At 53.2% G+C, this 19,127-nt stretch overlaps 2 protein-coding genes across 2 annotated transcripts in view; one reads left to right on the plus strand and one right to left on the minus strand.

Moving 5' to 3' along the window:
* The first annotated feature begins 606 nt into the window (after nucleotides 1-606).
* On the plus strand, nucleotides 607-15,713 carry POMT1 (protein O-mannosyltransferase 1). Its single transcript, XM_019540828.1, has 19 exons — nucleotides 607-790; nucleotides 885-991; nucleotides 1,284-1,334; nucleotides 2,156-2,302; nucleotides 2,940-3,051; nucleotides 3,888-3,953; nucleotides 4,593-4,686; nucleotides 5,443-5,598; nucleotides 6,071-6,201; nucleotides 8,434-8,529; nucleotides 9,772-9,864; nucleotides 10,711-10,807; nucleotides 10,905-10,997; nucleotides 11,658-11,778; nucleotides 12,165-12,262; nucleotides 12,456-12,569; nucleotides 13,280-13,406; nucleotides 14,217-14,394; nucleotides 14,738-15,713. The coding sequence occupies exons 1-19, from the start codon at nucleotides 663-665 to the stop codon at nucleotides 14,910-14,912; spliced, it is 2,184 nt and encodes a 727-aa protein (XP_019396373.1). The 5' UTR covers nucleotides 607-662; the 3' UTR covers nucleotides 14,913-15,713.
* Nucleotides 15,714-15,720: 7 nt separating this feature from the next.
* The window catches only part of UCK1 (uridine-cytidine kinase 1), a 6,589-nt gene continuing 3,182 nt past the window's right edge, over nucleotides 15,721-19,127 (minus strand). The window contains exons 3-7 of the mRNA XM_019540829.1: nucleotides 18,952-19,048; nucleotides 18,616-18,758; nucleotides 18,385-18,479; nucleotides 17,653-17,701; nucleotides 15,721-17,225 (exon numbers count right to left, since the gene is read on the minus strand). Of these exons, the coding sequence (XP_019396374.1) occupies nucleotides 17,038-17,225; nucleotides 17,653-17,701; nucleotides 18,385-18,479; nucleotides 18,616-18,758; nucleotides 18,952-19,048 (572 nt within the window). The 3' untranslated portion in view covers nucleotides 15,721-17,037. The remainder of the gene's footprint in view (nucleotides 17,226-17,652; nucleotides 17,702-18,384; nucleotides 18,480-18,615; nucleotides 18,759-18,951; nucleotides 19,049-19,127) is intronic.

The following is a 19,127-nucleotide window of genomic DNA, read 5'->3' on the forward strand; positions in this document are numbered from 1 at the left end:
AGCAGGGTTTGTTCATGTGTCAAGTACTGTGAATACAGGGTTCGCTTTTCTAAAAAGAAATGGATGCCACGCAGTTGTGCTCGTTTCCTTACAAGCTGTACGCCGGGGGGCCCTGCCCTAGTACGCGCTGGCCCCCGCACAGCCGGGAAGAGGGTTTGTGTCGTTTGATCCGGCAGTGGTGTCCTGCGGCCGTGCCCAGCGCTTCTTTTTAAGCTGGTTCCCGTGGCAAACGCCAGTTCTTGGCTGACTTGGTTGACTTGCCACCACCACCACCCGTCCTGGTTCTCCACTTCCTATAGCGCGGCGCGCTGCAGGCGGGGAGGTGCCCGGGGGCTGAGAGGTCCTGCCTAGGAAGGCGTGTGTTTTACACGAGGAAATACGGTATCTCCCGCAGCGCGTCGAGTAGGCGGGGCGGTACGGTAGCCCGCGTCACTGCAGCCTGGGAGAGGGCGTTGCTCTAGCAACGGAAAATCGCCGCTTCCCCCTTCCGGGGGTTGCGCGTGATGTCACATCCGCCGCCGCGTGCGGGAAAGGAGGGGGGACTTCCGGCCCAGGCCCCCGCGGGGCAGGTGCAGCGCCGAGCACCGCTGTGCCCCGCCCCCTGCGGCCGGCCCGGGCCCGCCCAGTCCTGGCCCCGGGGGCAGCGTCGCGCCGGCCGCAGGATGCCGGTGCTGGGGGCGCTGAAGCGCCCGGTGCTGCTCCGGGCCGAGATCAACGTGAGCCTGGTGGCGCTGGCCGTGGCGGCCGTGGCCAGCCGTCTGTGGGGCCTCGCCGGCCCGCGGGCCGTGGTGTGAGTTGGCCCCCGACAGCCCCGCGCGCCCGCCGCCCGCGGGGCCAGCGTCCCTCCGCCACGCCTGACCCGTCTCCGTGTCTCCCGCGTCCAGGTTCGACGAAGTCTACTACGGCCAGTTCGTCTCGCTCTACGTCAAGCGCATCTTCTTCGTGGATGACAGCGGGCCGCCGCTGGGCCACGCGCTGCTGGCCCTGGGAGGTAGGCGCCCCGGCTCCCTGTGGCGTGCGGGGAGCCGAGCGGCCCGTGCGCTCCGGGCTGGCAGCAGGAGGAGCCGGGCGGCCGGAGCAGCGGGACTTGCGGGCTGCGCAATGTCAGGAGCGAGCAGAGCGTCGGGGACCTTCTCCGTGGGGCTTCTGGCAGGTCCCGGGGGGCGGGCCCTGCTTGGCAGACCTCCAGAGCAAGTCTCCTCCATCCAGTCTTTGGACTCCGGTTTCCCAGGGCTGTTTTGTCACCCGTCCCCGCGAGTCCTGAATGACCGCTTCTCTTTCAGGTTACCTGGGAGGATTTGACGGGAACTTCTTGTGGAACAGAATCGGGGCTGGTAAGAGCTGGTTTGAACTTTGCCTCCGTCTTCTGACAGACCACGGCAGCGTCCTGTGAATTTGTGCTGACTTCTGGAAGCAGAGGGCGGTCGGGTGCTTGGACGTCTGAATTCAAAGATGCAGCAAAAACCAGAGGCTCTTTAGCAGATAGTTTCATGGTTTCATGGGTCAGAAGGGACCTGAGCAGATCAAGTCCGACCCCCTGCCCTGGTAGGAAAGAGGTGATTGTCTGGCCTCGATGATTGAGATCCCATAGGGCAGAGGGGAATCATTATTAAATTATAAAAGGTAACGCAGATCGGAGAAGAAGCTTAACGTTTGGTTGGAATCGTAGACTGTCGGGGCTGGCAGGGACCTCGGAAGATGGTCGGGTCCAGCCCCCTGCACCAGGCAGGAAATCGAGACCTCCGGTGGGTGCTGCGGGACGTTGTTCTAGTCGCCCCTAGTGAGATGTTGGCGGGGGCAGAGCATCCACAGATTTGAGAGTGAGAGGTACCAACTCTTTCCCAAAAACCTTACGTACAGGCAGTCGCAATGATTCTGGCCCCTTCGTGAGGTGGTATGAGGTCTGCTGATGCAAGGCGTCCCCTGGGTGCTGAGGAGGATTATGGTATTTCAGACAGATTCTCACATCCCCCCGTGGAGGGTCACACTGCGGTCGCTGCCCTTCAGGTTTCTTGACCCATTCATTTATAGCCAGCCAGCCAGAGATGCCTGAGGTCTGCAGGGTGCTGTCTAAAACCTGCTCCAACTCTGCCAGCATCTCTGTAGCAAGCAGGTGTTTCCTGCACTTGCGTCCAGCTGCTGGTTTCTGTTCCAGAATATACCATGAATGTGCCCGTTTGGTCCCTCCGACTGCTGCCAGCCGTGGCCGGTGCCCTGTGCGTCCCTTTAGCATACCAGATCCTGGTGGAGCTGCGCTTCTCCCACTGCGCCGCGCTGGGAGCTGCCCTGCTGATCCTCTTGGGTAAGGATGCCCCCTTCCTCCCCCCCGCTGTCTGTCCAGGGCTTTCCCTAGTGGATGTTTGCCCAGTGATTCCTTGAATGCGTGACGCAAGAGCCAGGGAGGTGTTTGCCCTGGCAGAGCGGAGACCCTGCACAAAGCAGCTGGTGCTGGTTGTGTCTAGTCCCTCGCTGCTTCCTGCCTTGCTTGAGGACGCTGTGTCCCACTCATCTTGCTCACTCTCCGTGCTTAACCCGAGCAGCTCTGCTGAAGCCTGTTGCCAGAGCAAATATCTGCCAGCAGCTTCGGAGCCCGACCCTCAGTGCCCCTCTCTGCAGGGCAGCCCTTGCGGCCTTGCCCCCACTCCCAGGCTTTAGGCCTCATAGCAGACCCCAGCCTGTGGGCTGTTCCTCATCTGTCAAGCCTGTTACCACCACCTTCATAGAGCACCTGTGGGTGCCTTTTTAAGGGCAACCTCCAAATGTAGGGGACAGGGCGAATGGAGAATAAGTTAGCCGGCCTGGGCCCGTGGCCTTCAGAGGGGCCAGTCAGTCATCCTGACACAGGGTGATGATGTTACTGCCTTGACCGCTGCCTGATCCTATGTTTCCCTACAAATAATTACTGCTGATTTGGTGCGTGTTTGTCCCCTTTCTGCTAGAAAACTCCCTGATCACTCAGTCCAGGCTGATGCTCTTGGAATCCATACTGATATTTTTTATCCTGCTGGCAGTTTTGTCCTACCTGAAGTTCTGCAATTCACAGAAACGCAGGTATGGAGCGTTTGCACCCCTAAAGTGGCTAATCATCCCAAAGCTGTTCAGCTTGTAAGTGCCAGGTGTCTGTGCTGTCTCGGGCTTGAGGGATGTTTCTAGTTACCATCTGAGCAAATAGGTTGAAGACTTTTTGGCACCAATTATTGTCTCTGGTGCAGAAGATATTGCAGGTCTTACGAGGCTGGCACAAGGCAGAGCTAAGAATCCTTTTTATTTGACCACTGCTGTGCCACTGCTCCTGTTGGGCCTTGGTCAAGTCACCTAGCCTCTCTTTATTGTTTTCTCCTTTATACGGTATGGGTGGTGGTTTGGGCCTCCGAAAGGGTGTTTGGAAGATTTACTTTCCCAAGCAGTGTTACTGAATGGGGTTGGGTGTCAGAGCTTCCCTGTAATTAGGAAAAAAAAAATCACTGAATTTCTCTCTCTTGCATCCCCTCTGTGCCCAGGAATAAAAAATAACCTAGTTACGGTCATTTGTCCCTGGTCCCTGTTTGTCTCCTCTGCCTTGGCTCTGCATATGCTCTACAGAACACCAATTAAAATAAAAGAGCCTCTAAGCATAGCCCAGCCTGCGGCCTCAGCAGTACTTTATTGCAGTAGCAAGACCTTGCAGCGCAGAATAGTTTCCCACAGTTGGGAGACATGTGAGACATTCCTGCTGTAAATCCAGGGTAGCGGTCACTGGCCTGTGTGAGCTGCCAGCAGGTGGACTAGTGAGCAGCCAGTCACAGACATGCCCCGAGGTTAAAGATCCCACACTTGCGGAGGCAGGATGGCATCCTAGCCAGGCGCCTGCAGCCTACCGTGTTCTCTTCCTTTGTCCTCTCTCCAAGCCCCTTCTCTGCAACCTGGTGGTTTTGGCTTCTGCTGACTGGAGTTGCCTGCTCCTGTGCTGTCGGGTGAGTCCTTCTTCTTAGGCTGCCAGCCTGCTTTCACACTTGTCATAGATTGTAAGGGGCTGAAAGGGACCTCACAAGATCATCGGGTCCAGCCTCCCTGCACTAAGGTCATCCCGGCCTCAGCTTCACCATGGCGTGGGGGTGTTCTGCTTTCCAAGGCCCCTTCCTGTGGCTGTAGCTGGCTACAACACGTCTGCCTGCAGCAAGATTTTCAGGGTTCTCCTGCAGACTGCCAGGGGTTCCCAGGGCAAGCATCAGTCGGTAGCAAGCTGTGCCAGACACGTGGAGATTCTCCTGAAAAGAACAAGAGGCTGCGCGAGCACCCACCAGGGTGGGGTCCACCATGCGAAGTGGGGCCTGGCTTTTCAATCCTGTCTCCCAAACGTGGGCACATCTGAGTTTACAAGCCCCCTTCCATGCTTGCCTGCCATGTGCTCCCCAACACACTTTCTGCCTTCTGTCACTGTTAACTGGCAACTGTTACAGAGAACAAAGCTCGGGCCTGTTAGTGGCAGCACGCTGAACTCGCCTGGGGACACCTTGTTTGAGAGAGGGCTTGAACGTCTCCACCTGGCCTTAAAGACCGTCTGGGCTGGTGGTTCAGCCCAGCATGATTACTTTTGTCTGCTATGTTTTCAGGGTAAAATACATGGGACTTTTCACCTACGTGCTGCTCTTGGTCATCGCTGGAATCCACTTCTGGCACTTGATAGGAGACCAGGCTTTGTCAAAAGTAGGTAGCATGGTGTGCTGGATGTGTAGCATGTATGCATGTGCCTGTTCACAACGTGTCCCCAGAGTAGGAGGGGCAATCTCGGAGGCTTCCAAACCATGAGCTATTAACACCTCAAAATTTTAGCAAATCCTGCCTGTGTTTTATGCAGAAGCCTTCTGTAGTATCTCGCCAACCTCCTGCTTACAAAGACTGTTTTCTAGCTATCCGACATGAGGGCCGAGTATGAGATTAAAATCCGTCTGTGTGCAACCTTCGGTGCCTCGCTGTATTGCTGAAGGGGCTCGGGGCTTTCACGCCTTCCCCTCACCTTTAATAGTAGCTGCAGGTCAGAAGCCAGTGCAATTTCACATGCATCCCACGTGCCACGTGTTGATCTTGCAGTAACAGTTATTAAAGTGTCGGCAGGGTTAAGGCTTCATCTGGGTAGCTGAGGATAAGCAAAGGCGAGTAAGTGGTGCATGTAGTGGTCAGAGATAGGACTTGGAAATCAGGTTGCTTTTCCCCAGCTCTGCTACTGCTTATCTCTCTGTCCACAGGCAAGATGCTGCAGCTCTCTGCCTCAGTTTTGCCGTCTGTAAAATGGGAATAGCACCCGCCTGTCTAATAAGAGCTTTTTGAAGTGTCATGAGTGAGCACTTGTAGATTCAGTCAAGACCTGAGCAGAAGGGTGTGGAATAGGAGCCCTGTTACCTGTGGTGGGGAGGCTGCCAAGAGCCAGGGAGATGTAGCTACAAATTATTTCTACCCTGCCAGGTCTCTGTGCTGTGTCATTTGCTGGCGAGGGGTCTAGCCTTGGTGGTTATCCCAGTAGCCATGTATCTGTCTTTCTTCTACCTTCACCTGACTTTGCTCTACCGCTCGGGGCCTCACGACCAGATCATGACCAGCGCTTTCCAAGCCAGCTTGGAGGTAGGCAGAGCAGGAACCGAGGAGGTGGAGAGCGGGTCGTGCACTGACTGTTGTGAGACAGCTCTGTGTTAATGCTGCAAAGTATTGATTCCTTTTTTACTGGTGCCATACCATTGCTCCAGCCTGAAGCGCTGAGGGAGGGGGAGGAATAGCAAAAGCCCTACCCTGTACCAGACATTTCTTACCAGCCATAATAAGCTGAACGCATCCCTTCTTACCCCACATGCTCTTTCTCTGAGTTCATGTGTTGGTGCAGTGCAGCATCAGCAGTGGCACGGGAAATGCTCCCTGCTCCCCATGCTCCTGCAGGCTTGGCTGTGGGACCAGTTGCAGCACGATCCCAGCCAGCTGCCAGGACAGCTAACACGGTGCGTGTTGATGCCGCCTGTTAAAGCTAGGAGTTGAATAGCTCCTGGGTTGCTTGCTTCTCCACCCCCCCGGCCTTTGCTTATTATCTTGTTATGCTCTTTAGGGCGGGCTAGCTCGCATCACCCAGGGCCAGCCCTTGGAAATAGCCTACGGCTCACAGATTACTCTGCGGAACGTCCTGGGCAAACCCATGCCCTGCTGGCTCCATTCGCACAAGAACACGTATCCCATCAGGTGAGCTGCTGAGCTTGTTCTGTAGTTGAGATGCAAGAAGGGTTTCTTGTGCTTCAGACTGCTGTTCTCTGGGAAATTAATGCTTTTGAAAAGCCTGAATATATGCTAAGGATATGGTTCGGCGGCTGGGGCACATGACTTATGAGGAGAGGCTGAAGGAACCGGGCTTATTTAGTCTGCAGAAGAGGCCGAGGGGGGATCTGATAGCAGCCTTCAGCTCCCTGAAGTGGGGGTAACAAAGAGGATGAAGCTGGGCTGTTCTCAGCGGTGGCAGACGACTGAACAAGGAGCAATGGGCTCAAGTTGCAACAAGTGAATGTTTAGGTTGGATATTAGGAAAAATTTTCTCACTAGGAGGGTGGTGAAGCACTGGAACAGGTTACCCAGAGAGGTGGTGGAGTCTCCATCCTTGGAGGTCTTAAGGCCCTGTGACAAAGCTTTGGCTGGGATGATGGAGTTGGGGCTGGTCCTGCTTTGAACAGGGGGTTGGACTAGATGTGGCCTCCTGAGGTCCTTCCAGCCCTCACTGTCTGTGATTCTATGATATATGAATAAAATGAACTCATTCTTCAAGCACTTGTTTAATCAGTTTGCCAAATCAGTGGAAATTAATTTCGAAGTCAGTGAAGAGGGAAGGTATTGTGATTTTGCGAGGCAAATAAAGCAGATGTGCTACCTAATGAAAATAGGGTGAAAGAAGGAAGGCAAAATCCCAGTAATTAGCCTGCCTTGAACCTCACTTCAAGCCGTAGTAGAATAATGAATATTGAAAGCGGAGCACTAAGCAGCTAGAGGGCAATAGGACTGCAAGCAGCAAACAGCACAGCTTTAGAAAGAGCAGCTCCATTGGAAAAGTGCTTGCTTTTTCAGTCTGATTGCAAAACAAGCAACGGGATGTAGCTTTCAGTGGTGTCGTCTGTATTTTCTCACAAAATCCTACCTGAAGCGTTGAATTTAGCTTTGAGACGAACAATGCAGTATCAGTGGAAGTCAGTAAAAAGGATGAGAATAAACAGCACTACTGAGAGGAGAGGCATCCAGTGGGGAGCTGTTGTGATCATCTTCACAAACATCTTCACTAGCAGTGGGGAGGAAGGGGCCTTTGTGGATACCATCAAATTAGGCCATGTTGCAAGTGCCAGAAGAGCACAAAGAAACACGACAAAGGGGCCGAGAGGCTTTGAAAGAGTCAGGCAGGAGGCAAAATCTCATCAGTTTGGCAAAATGCAAGCTGCTCCGTATGGTAGGGAAATAATCTGAAATGGGGGTACTCAGCACGTGTGTGCCGGGAAGGTGGCTGACTTGGAAAGCAGCATTTAACAGGCAACCTGGACTGATAGCGGAGAGCAAACTGTGTAGGAGATAGCAGTCCAGCGTGGCACACTGGAGCCATGCTCTGGCAACCTGTACAGAAACCAGCATCTTCCCATCCATCTTATCTAAACATATCAACCTTGTATCCAGAGGGCTGCGTTGGTTTTGGGCCTTGCAATAACCTGCCTGGTAGTGACACAGCTGGGGAGAATTTGGAGATAGGTGCAAAAGGAGTTTAAATGGTGGCTGTTGGGGTAAAGGGGGCGTATTAGTAGCATGAAAGGTTGGACAGTAAGGAGTGGGAAGACCAGTTTAAGATGTTACAGAAAGAAAACCAGGAATAATTTCTGCCAGGGACTCCTGCATTGTTGGGCAGTGTCTTAGGGAAATAGGGGAAGCGCAGATGTCTTTGTCATTTCACACCAGATAGGGAAAGGTCTAGGCAGGCTGGAGGAGGGCAGCAGAATGGCCTTTTTTCCTCTCTGGGTCTTGATCTTTCCTTCTCTAATCACTCCCCTGATCCAAACCATTCATGGCCCAACTTGCTCCATCTCTTGGCAGAAGTCAGAGCACAAGCACACCATATGGGAGAGCGGGTGTGAGCTTGGGATTGTCAGGTACCCCTTAGGCTGGAAATCAAACCATGGTGAGTGCTGGGGGCACTTCAGTCCTCGGGAGCCTTTGCCTCCGCCCTGTACTGTTGCGTCCAAAGTGCTGTGACCCAAGCGTGCTTTGCTACTTCCGTTTCCTCTGCGTGTTGTCTCTTCTCGCTGTGTTTCATGAGAACAGAGCCAATGTGCCAACTCTAATTGAGGTTCGTGCGCTGGAAGCCGCCCTCTGCTTTTTCTTCCCTGTAGCTGTGCAGACCCAAGCAGTCCTGTCCCCTCAGACTTCTGTTCTTCTGATCTACCTGTGCAGGTATGAGAACGGCCGAGGGAGCTCCCATCAGCAGCAGGTGACCTGCTATCCCTTCAAAGATGTCAATAACTGGTGGATTGTGAAGGATCCTGGGACGTGAGTACAGAAGGGACTTAAGAGCCAGCTTGCCAAGAGCCTGGCTGCTGGTTCTAAAAGTAAAGCAGGGTCCTTGCCTGGTGGCTACATGAGTTGGATGCTAACGGGGCTTAACAGGTTTGTTGGGCTCGGGGTGACTGGGGTCACTGTGGTGTCCCCAGTCAGGACTCCCAAGCTCTATCCTAGCCTCTGCCACTGACTCACTGCGTGACTTGGGGCAAGTCACTTCTCACCTTCCCTTTCCCCATTTGTAGCCTGGCAAAGCTGGAGCTATCATACACATTGTAGTTTCCACAAAGATTTCATTTGTGTTTGCAAATGTTTTGAGATGCTGGGAGGGAAAGAATTGCACTGGGCCAAGAATCTGTACACAGCAGGAGTGAGACACTAAAAAGTCACTGTAACTTTAACACCATAAAACCTCCTTGCACCAGGTAGTGACTAAAATTGGGTTTCATTCCAGTGAGCGTGACGGGTACTTGAGCTGGCCTCTGAAGTGGTTTGAGTTCAACTCCAAGCAGGGAAGAGGGTCTGTCTGCATCAAAAGTTTGGGTGGAATATCAGTCCTTGCAGATAAGGAGCTGTCCCTTGGCATGTGGGAGGTGTGAGTCAGGGCCTTACTCTGTGTCAGCAGAGCCATCAGGGGAGCTATATCCTGTTAGCCTGCTACCCCAGCCAAAACCCTTGTGCAACCAGTCTTGCATCATCACAAATGGTTTTTATCAGTGTAGCGCTGGGCATTAAGGGCCTGGGGTGGGGGGTGAAGTGCTGAGAGGGCCGTTTACTGCCTTTATTATGCTTACACTAGGAGGGGCTGTCGGCAGAACTCTACAGCCAATCCTTGCAGCGTTGGCCTGGGAGCAGCAGAAATTTGCCGTCTTTCTCTTGTTGACCTTAAAAATGCTTTGAGTGAACGTACTGCTGTCAGGATAGCGCTAGTAAGCGAAGCCTCCACCTGGTCCATGTGGCAGTGAAATAGAGGCAGCAGCTGGAAAAGCTGAGAAACCCTCAGCCAAAGACTGCTCTGTCTAGGAGTGAGTGTGAAGTTCACCTTTCTAGATGCAGGCAGACTTTAATCCTTCAGTCAAGACAGCAAAGCATGGCATGAGGGCACCCATCAGACCTGACTGAAGCTACTTACTGCAGTCATAGAAGCCACCAAACAGCTGTTGGACGGGAGGAATATTTTGGTGGTATTCACTGGTCTAGGGAGGAACCAATGCCTCTATCTGTGTCCAACAGGCAGCAGCTGGTGGTGAGTAACCCACCACGGCCCATCCGCCATGGGCACATCGTGCAGCTGGTCCATGGGATCACAACGCGCTACCTCAACACGTAAGTTCCTCTCCCATCTCAGCTCCTGCTGGCTCTGTCTTTTCTTTAAACGTCTGTGCTCTACATCAAGGTGTCAAAGACCCATTAGGTCTGCATATATATACCAGCCCTGCAATTTCCTATATGCCCACTTAGGCAATTCATTCATTCATCCTACCAAGCAGGTCTCTAGATCAGTAGTTCTCAACCTCCTTAGACTCAAGGACCCCCCCCAGAAAGTGCCAACTCTCACTTTCACTTGCTTCTTGAGCATGGAAAAATGAACAGAGCAGTTCCTGTGTTACATAGATTCATAGATGTTGGGGTTGGAAGGGACCTCAACAGATCATTGAGTCCGACCCCCTGCCTAGGCAGGAAAGAGCGCTGGGGTCAGATGACTCCAGTCTTCTCTTAAAGACCCCCAAGGTAGGAGAGCGCACCACCTCCCTTGGAAGCCCATTCCAAATTTTGCCCACCCTTACTGTGAAGAAAAGGGCAGAGCACTCAGAAAGGCCCCAGCCGGCCAGACTGGTTTCACCCTCTGCATTCATCTTAGAAACATCTGAGTGAATCGTGTGCAAGTGTTTGCAAGGCTTAAAAAGGATCTCCCGGTGTCTCAGGATGCCACAGACCCCAGTAGAGAATCACTGCTCTGGATTCTTGTCGAGTCATCGCTTCATTAGAGTCAGACCAGATTGCAGGTGTAAAGCAGGCGAGTGTCTTGGATGCAGAAATCCCATTGACTTCCACAGCATGCGACTTCCCATGAAGTCTGTGCTCCCAAACCACAGAAGTGCATTTGACAGTGACGGGAGGTGAAACACCTGGAGCATTCCGGGGTAGACACTGGTGTCACGGATCTTGCAGGCACGATGTAGCAGCACCTCTGAGCCCCCATGCCCAGGAAGTTTCCTGTTACATTGATTACAATATCTCCATGCCAGCGCAGAACCTCTGGAGGGTGGTGAGTAGGACGGGGCCGTGGGGAGGCAGGGGACGCAGCTGTCTCTGGGGGAGCATCCAAGACAAAGTGAGGATGGAAAGAAATCTCTTCATGGTAGGAAATCGTGAACCGTGAGTCGGATGCAGACGTGTGGAAGACCATCCTGTCAGAGGTGCGCTTTGTCCATGTGAACACCTCCGCAATGCTCAAGGTAAGTGGCTCCGTGCCGCTCAGCCTCCTGCTTCCCTGTTGCAGTCGCTGCAAGTTCTGCAATGTTTGCTGAGAAACATCTCGGTGGCAAAACCTCCTGTGACGGCTGTTATCACCCTGGTGTAATCATTATGCTGCTGGAAAGTTTTTTGTGGCTGCCCAGCTTCATCTGACTCTCATCCTGCTTGCTTTCCTCCAGAGAAAGTGGCAGTTGTGGACCCTGGGTTAGACACCCCCCCACCCTTATCATTTGTATTCTAGTTTCTCTTTCTTCCTTATACTCTGCTCTCTGCACATCCTTTCACAGCATCTGAAGTGAGCTACAGCTCCCGAAAGCCTTCCTCCCTGTATACGTGTGTGTATCTTTTTACTTTGGTTAGTCTATAAGGTGCAAATCTTCCCTGCCTTCAGAGTTTAAGGCCACATTCATCCTTAATAGATGATGGTGGCCAGGGAACAGGTTAAAGCATGGTCTGTTGGAGATAGAGCTGGTTTTCTTATACAACCCAAGTCCCTACAGTGCACATAGCTATTTCTGTCAAGCCTGAGCTCCCACACCGCCATGCTCCTGAGTAGGGACACAGGCAGCTCCAGTGACAGGGCTGGAAATGAGGATGCTGGCAGGACCATGGTGCATTTTGATGTCATTTAACTGTTCCAGCTCAGTGGAGTGGCTCTGCCCGACTGGGGATACAGGCAGCTGGAAGTTGTTGGAGAGAAGCTGTCCAAGGGTTACCACCAGAGCATGCTGTGGAACGTGGAGGAGCACCGCTATGGGAAGAGTCAGTCTTGGCAGAGACCTAGAGGAGGGAGCCCATGGGCTTTGTATTCAGTGAAATGGGCTGGGGACTGTGCAGAAAAGTGGTGGGAGGTGGCAGGAAGGCCACAGAGCTCAAGACTAGCTGCTGCAAGGGAGCATGCGTGTCCCCCAGCCCTAGCCTAGAAACAACACCCTGCATCAAGCTGATTGTGCTGCACATGGAGCTGAGGCTACGTCCCAGCTGCCCACAGCTGGAGGGTGATGCTTGGGGGGTGCCCAATCACTGAGCAGCTCCCTCCCTCCACCCTCGCACGCTGGCACCACCCCAGGCCTGCTGCACAGGGCTGGCTGCACACGCAGGTTCCCATGGTCACCTTCCTGCCTCTGAGCCACGTTGTCCCTTTGCAGGCCAGGAGCAAAAGGAGAGGGAGGTGGAGCTGCACTCGCCCACACAGATTGACATCAGCAAAAACCTCAGCTTCATGGCCAAGTTCACAGAGCTGCAGGTGACTGGGCAGAGGGGACCGGGAAGCAGAGGCAGGGACGCCAAGTCCACTGAACAGTCAAACTGCACTGACCAGTGTATGGGAGAAATGGCAGCTCCCGCTGCCCTCAGCTCAGAGGCTTGCTGTCTGAGCTCTGGGGCTGCCTGTCCGTGCCAGGGATCCTGGCTGAGGCTCCTCATCTGCTTTGCCCTAGTGGAAGATACTCACGTTGAAGAATGAAGACACGGAGCACAAGTACAGCTCTTCACCACTGGCGTGGATCACCATGGACACAAACATCGTGTACTGGCTCCACCCTGCCTCTGGTGTAAGTGTGCGTGGCCTGTCTGCATGGACTCCAAAAGGAGCACAAGCAGCTGGAGCACAGCAGTGGGAGTGTGAGAGGGGTCAGGACTGCTATTAATAAGCCTCAGCCAGGGGGGGCTGGCTGGGCAGAATGTCAGCTGTGTGTTTCTGAGTAAATCATTTGTCCTTTGGGTAAAAAAACCGTTTTATATTTAAAACGCAAAACAGCCTTATGTTCCCCCTTCCCTTCATGTCCTCCTCTGCCCCTTGGACATCAGTCTCCTGCCTCCACTTGAGAGAGGCAGCTGGAGCACTTCCCAGCTGATGGTTTTCAGGCTCTGGATATGATTTCTGGCAGCTGCTGCTTTTTAAGTAAACTTGAGTTTCCCTGTAAGCTGCTAAAGGAGAATTTGGAGTTTAATGTCAATGCTTCTATTCACTTGATCCACTTAAAGAGTTGAGTCCATCCCCATTAAGTAAAAATGAATGATGAAATAAAACAGCATCCTGTATGTCAACCTGATGACACGGTCCAGGCAGATGGGATGAGTAGCCATGTGGAACAGTGGACTGCTATAGATAGCACTCTTCAGCTGTGCTCCAAGTTGTTGCTTCAGCATGCACACATTGGGTATTTTAACTTATTACCCCCCCCAAAAAGAAATGCTGGCATTGCCCAGTTCTCTGTGTTGAGAGTCTGGAGTCTGTGCAGCTCTGCCTCATACCCCACAGGCTCAGATCCACCTGATTGGGAACATGCTTATCTGGACTTCAGCAAACGCTGCGACACTTGCCTACCTGTGCCTATTCCTGTGGTACCTGCTGCGCCGGCGGCGGAGGATTTGCGATGTCCCAGAAGGTCAGCTCTCCCATACGCGTGGGTGCATCAGTCTTGTTCTGGTGGTAGGGTGGTACAAGAGGCAAAGTGTGTTCTCAGCCATTGTGGTGGTGGTGGTGTTTTTTGATGCCTCTCACTGCCCTGAGGCTCTGAGAATCGGTAAGGGTTGAGACTGCAGGTGGATGCACAAGACGGGCTGAAGCCACCAAGCAGGCGGAGAACAGGGAGCATCTCTGTGGCTGCAACCTAGGAGGTCTGAAAGGCCTGAATCTCCTGAAACGCATGTGCATTGCAAGATGAACCCCCCCCACCCCACCTCAGCCTCCTGAGGTTAGACAGGGTATGGTATCTTCCCATGAATCATTTTGTGGGATGCTCTGATGGATTTTGAGGCAGGTTTGGAATCCCCCAGACCCAAGATGCTGCAGCTGACAATAGATAAAGTGAGGTGCTTACTCGAGGTGGGTATTAGATGTGTCCTTACGGAAGTGCTGTCCCTGGCTACTGCAGATTGTAGGGCACTTCCCTCACAGGGGTATTATCCTAGCATCTTTGGCCAGACCTGTGTCATGCTACGTAGTGGGTCCACTCTGGTGTTAAGCTGCCTTGAAATATGCTCTATATGTGTTGAAAGTTATCCAACCAATGCCTCTATTAACTCTGTGCAGCAAGTCTTCAGCTCTGGGGAAAGTAGAGACTGCTTTAATGACAGCTGCAGGGCTGAAGGTCTTACAAGGGCCTAAGCCATGTTGCCTTAGAAGCTGCCATGTCCTCGGAGCGTGTTTGGAGATGGTGCGAGTGCTCAGAGGTGTTGCCTTTTCCGCCTTGCAGATGTGTGGTGGGCCTGGGTGTTCGCTGGAGGGCTCTGTGTTGGGGGCTGGGCTGCAAATTACCTCCCCTTCTTCCTGATGGAAAAGACACTTTTCCTGTACCACTACCTGCCGGCTCTCACGTTCCAGATCCTCCTGATTCCCGTGGTACTGCAGCATCTGAATGATCACTTCTGCAGGTACCCATGTCACCTGGCAATTTTAAAGGCTGGGAACTAAGGGAAACTGGATTCTTGTCCCTATCGCTCTTAGACTTGGGAGAGGCTTTTCAGGATAGCACATCTGGGGCCATACAAGCACATCAGAGCCCTGCTGATTTAACGCTTATACGGACCCAGATGTGCTATTCGAGCCCCACTTCAAAGTCCTTCTCTTGAGGCGGGAGATGGATGGGGAAGGGCCTGTTCTTTGGTGCACTTGGCGATGGCTCTGGTTTTCAGCGTCTCTAGGAAAAAGGCAATCTAGCTACATCAGCCTTTTGCCGTTGGACTGTGCATTGAACTGGCATGTTTTCTCTCACAGATCCCAGCTTTCCAAGCACATGTTCCAAGCCCTGATCGTAGCCTGGTTCTCTTCTGTCTACCTCACTTACCGCACATTCAGCCCACTGACCTACGGCGAGCCCCCCCTCTCGCCCGCTGAGCTCAGGGCCCTGCGCTGGAAGGAGAGCTGGGACATCCTGATCCGAAAACACTAAGAGCGCCAGGTCGAGGAATGAAATGAAGGCTCTGATCGGGCGAATTTGGAGCTGGTTGTGGGAGACCTGTTTGTAACTCCAAGTCAGCACGCTCTACCTTGTTCGTGTGGGTTCAAGGCAAAAAGCCTTGTTACATGAGCTGGGGGCCAGGAGCTGCTTCCCCCGGGGACTGGAATGGTTTCCATTAGACTTGCTGCTCTGCACCACTACACCCTGCAAAGGAGAGAGTGAGCATTACAACATCCACTGTAGGCTCATAGCCCACAGCATCTTGGATGGCGAGCACAGACCAGGAACCCAGGCTGGCCACAAGAGCTCTAACTGTGCAGGCTTGTATTGCTCCAGACCTTCCTGGCCTGGAAGATGACTGTAGCCTAGATTTGCTGACAGGAGACCCTAGGAACCATTTGTTTTCTGCAGAGCTACTTTGGTAGTATGAGGGGCAGTTACCTAAAGCATTAACTAACCTGAGCTGTCACCCTCTGCAAAGCAGTTCTGGAGCAGCCAGAACACTAATCTGTTTAATCTCCTATCACTTACAAGCACTACCCAGCCCTACACTGAGCTAGTCTGCTCATTAACAGGTTCCCATTCACTGTACTGAAGTCAGCATAGAAATGACCATGCAGAGAATCCCCCTCCTTTTGTTCTGTTCTTTAAAGCTGTGGCTGTATCGCAAAAGCGAAGGGGGAACAGGCTGGTGGGCACAGCTGCTGACTGTAGGAACAGTCCTGACAACGTCCCTTTTGTTGTGTCCGAGTGAAAATGCCATTAGCACTTTGCTATAAAGTAGCTGCACCCCAGCCGTTTTGTTCATTTGTTTATTAACCAAAGCAGCACGACCAACAGAGCCAGACCTTGCTTTTAGAAAACTAGTGAATGTGGCAAAAGTTCTTTTCAGCAGTAATAATTTTTCCCCTCTGCTCGTAAAACTACTCTGCAGATACAGATAGACGTGGTAGAAGGCGGGTATGATACGGAGTTTAAAAAGCCCAGTTGGTAAGATGAGTTAGAACTTTTGCAGAAAGCTGGAGATTTAAGTTCCCAGCCTTTCCACTCCTCTCTTTTGGAAATCAGAGCATGCTAATGTTACATGGCTCACCTGGCATCTAGGGCAAGTGCTATGACCCTCTCCTGGGGTAGAAATGCGGTAGACAACGCTACTGAAAATGACTGTGGACGTGAATGTCAGGCAGGAAAGTCTTGTTTGGTGGTGGTTTCTTTCCCTCGCTAACTCAACCACCCTGTTCTGCACAGCAGAACTAGCACCCTGTAGTACAGGGTGCCGCTAATACTGACGGGGGCAGGCATCTTTGTCGTGAGCTGCTCAACCCTGTTGGAGCTCATGTGCTCGGTAACAGCGGGCAAGTTTGGGTATGACAACAAGCGCCTCCCCTACATATGCTCTAGCTAGGCTCAGAAGCCTGACGACGGGATGGGGAACAGTAGATGAGGGATTGGAGCCTTGCTGCTCTTTGGGGCTGTCCCCTTGACTTATGTTTGTGCCAGAAAAGCCCAGTTTCTCTCTGCTCTGGATAAAAAATTATCTACACTTGTGCTCTTAAGGAGGTTGGTCCTGCCCCCACCATCCCTGTCAGTGGTGGGAAAGAGCTGGCAAGCAGGGGCCATGGCATCGCTCTAGGAGCTTCAAAACACTGATGCCAAGTGTACTTCAGAGATGGAAGAGAAATCTCAAGGTCCTCCCATGAGCAGGTGAATGTCCAGAAAAGGGTGCAGTGGTGCCTGCTGGTTAAGATGGACAGGACCTGGGCTAGCCTGCTTCTCACCTGGAGCAAAGCCCTGTCTGCATTGCAGGGAAATAGGCAGCCACGGTTCCTGCTAAGGAAAAAGCACCATGAGGGGAAACAAGGTATCATTTGAGAAAGGGGCTGGATCAGGCAGCTGAAACCACCACAGAGTTGGGCTGTGGGGTCATATAATCCCTCTCGGGGGTAGGGGCAGGGGTCCAACTCCTTGCTCTCCTCTGCAAGAAGGTTCTTGCCCCCTACTATCCCTGACGCTTCCCCGCCATTGCTAGGACCATTTAAAGGGCATTTGGTTTGTTTCTCCCAAGTTGTCTTCAGCGTTGGTCTGGAACATAGGCAGCTTCTGGGCTCCCACAGGGTTAGTGCGGGCGGCTGCTGGACTCCAGGTGAGAGCGCTTGCCAGGGGCCAGCACACTGCTGCTCTCAGCCTGCTCGGGGAACGGCCGCTTGTACGTCCGGCCGTGCCCGTTCACTGCCCCTCGCTGCCACTTGCAGATGTCTCCATTCAGGATGTCCTGGATGTGCTGCACAATGAGGTTGATAGCAACTGCAGGGAAAAGCATAGGTACATGATGTGTACACGCAGGATACTGACTGCACTCCATGCCAACAAACCCACTTCCACCCACATAAAAAGCAGCATAAACCACCCTTCTGGGTCAGTCTGTAAAGTAATAGGTTCTTCCTTACTCCAGCGTTAACTGCACAGGTTGGGAGCTGTGTCATGCCAGATGGAGAAAAATCACAACAGGCACAAGCAGCAGTGTGCCAGGTGTGTGGCTCCCCCTGTACCTCCCCTGTTCAGAGAGTTGCTTGCCTGGGAGATGGGGATAATCCTTGCCTGTTTCTAACCCCTGCCCCCCACCACTCCCAACCCTCCAGTAAGGCTTTGGGGCCCCGGGTTGTAGAGGTGAGTGCTGTTTCCTCACTGCGTGGGCATCCCCAAACCAGGCACAGAGCTGAGCTGCCCTTACCCATGTTGTCCACTCCTCGGGGGATAATCACATCAGCGTACTTCTTTGTCTGCAAAGCAGAAATGGGTGCCTGGAGTTTGTCATTGGCCCGTCACCTTCTAGGACCAACTCTCCCATAAGCCCCAGACCTGAAACACTGCAGGATGGAAAGGAAACCACTTCTACTCTTCTCTGGTGTAACTCAGGGTTGTCTAACAGCACCACCCCCACCCCCACCCCCACCGCCAGCCTGGACCCAGACCAAGAGGCCAAATCTGGACCTGGCAATGGGGTGAGTGGCAGGGCAAGCAGCGTGGTGCTAATGCAGCTGTGTCCTGCCCCAACTGTTGACACACAAGCCCAACAGGGCTCCTGGATCTCCGTGGCAGGCCCTACCACTGCTTTCCTGGCCTCCCACTCCCCTTTAGAAGCCACTTTACAGATGGTGACACGGCTCTGGGGAATGGATTGGGCCTGTGGACCGCATGCTAAAGGGAGCTTTGTCTTGGCAGTCCCTAAATGCAGTGGAAACCGTCTTTTCTAGCATGGATGCGAGCAAATGGCAACAACCAGCTGTTGCCTGTTACTGTCTCCTGCATTGACCAGCAAGCCTGAGTTCAGTTACACGGTTCTTGTGTCCTCACTTCCAAAAGAGAAGGGCTCTGAGGATGTCCCTTGCAGGTTGCACAGCACTGGAAACCTGGCTAGCCCTGGTTTAAAACACGCCTGATTAGCTATAGCAAAGCCCAGTACCGGCAGGCAGAACTCCTCGAAGGCAGGCTTGACAAAGGTGGTGTACTGGGTAAGGATCTGCTCCAGGTCCCGGCCACGCTTCATGTCCCGCAGCACTGGGGGGGGGGGCAGGGAAATAAACATAAAAAAAAAAATTGAACAGTCAAAGGGTGGTAGGTTAGAGGGTTCTGGGACAGGGGAAAGCACTCGTATGCACAGCCATGGGCAAGGGGTGCCAGGGACCAGCCTTACCTCGGCGGGACAGCCTGACATCCGAGTCGGTGTCAACGAAGAGGCGGAGGTGGAACATATCGCGGATGTCCTGGTTGTAGAAGACCAGGATGCCCTCAAATAGCACCACATCAGCAGGATACACCACCGTGGTTTCTGGCAACCTGGGAAGACCAGCGGGCATGGAGGGACTTTAGGGGAACAGTGCCTGATAAGACACAGCAGCTGGTGCAGCTCCGTGACATGACTGGGGAAGGAAGAGGAGGGGAGGGGGTTTGCCCAGACCCATCACTATGTGCAAATGGCTCCTGACAAGAGGCCTGGACAGCTTGTGCAAAGCTGGCATGGGCACTGTACCTGGAATGGGTCACAAAATCATAGGTGGGCACCTCCACAGTTTTCCCTTCCACGATATGCATCAGAGTCATGTGCATCAAGTCGTTGTCAAATGCATCTGTGCAGGAGGAAACAGAGGCAGGCTTAGGGCTGGAGGGGCCACATGTTCTCGGGCCTATCCTGTGGGAGACGCTGCA

This window comes from Crocodylus porosus, unplaced genomic scaffold (assembly GCF_001723895.1).
Source record: "Crocodylus porosus isolate Cpor-Errol unplaced genomic scaffold, CroPor_comp1, whole genome shotgun sequence".
Taxonomy (NCBI): Eukaryota; Metazoa; Chordata; order Crocodylia; family Crocodylidae; genus Crocodylus; species Crocodylus porosus.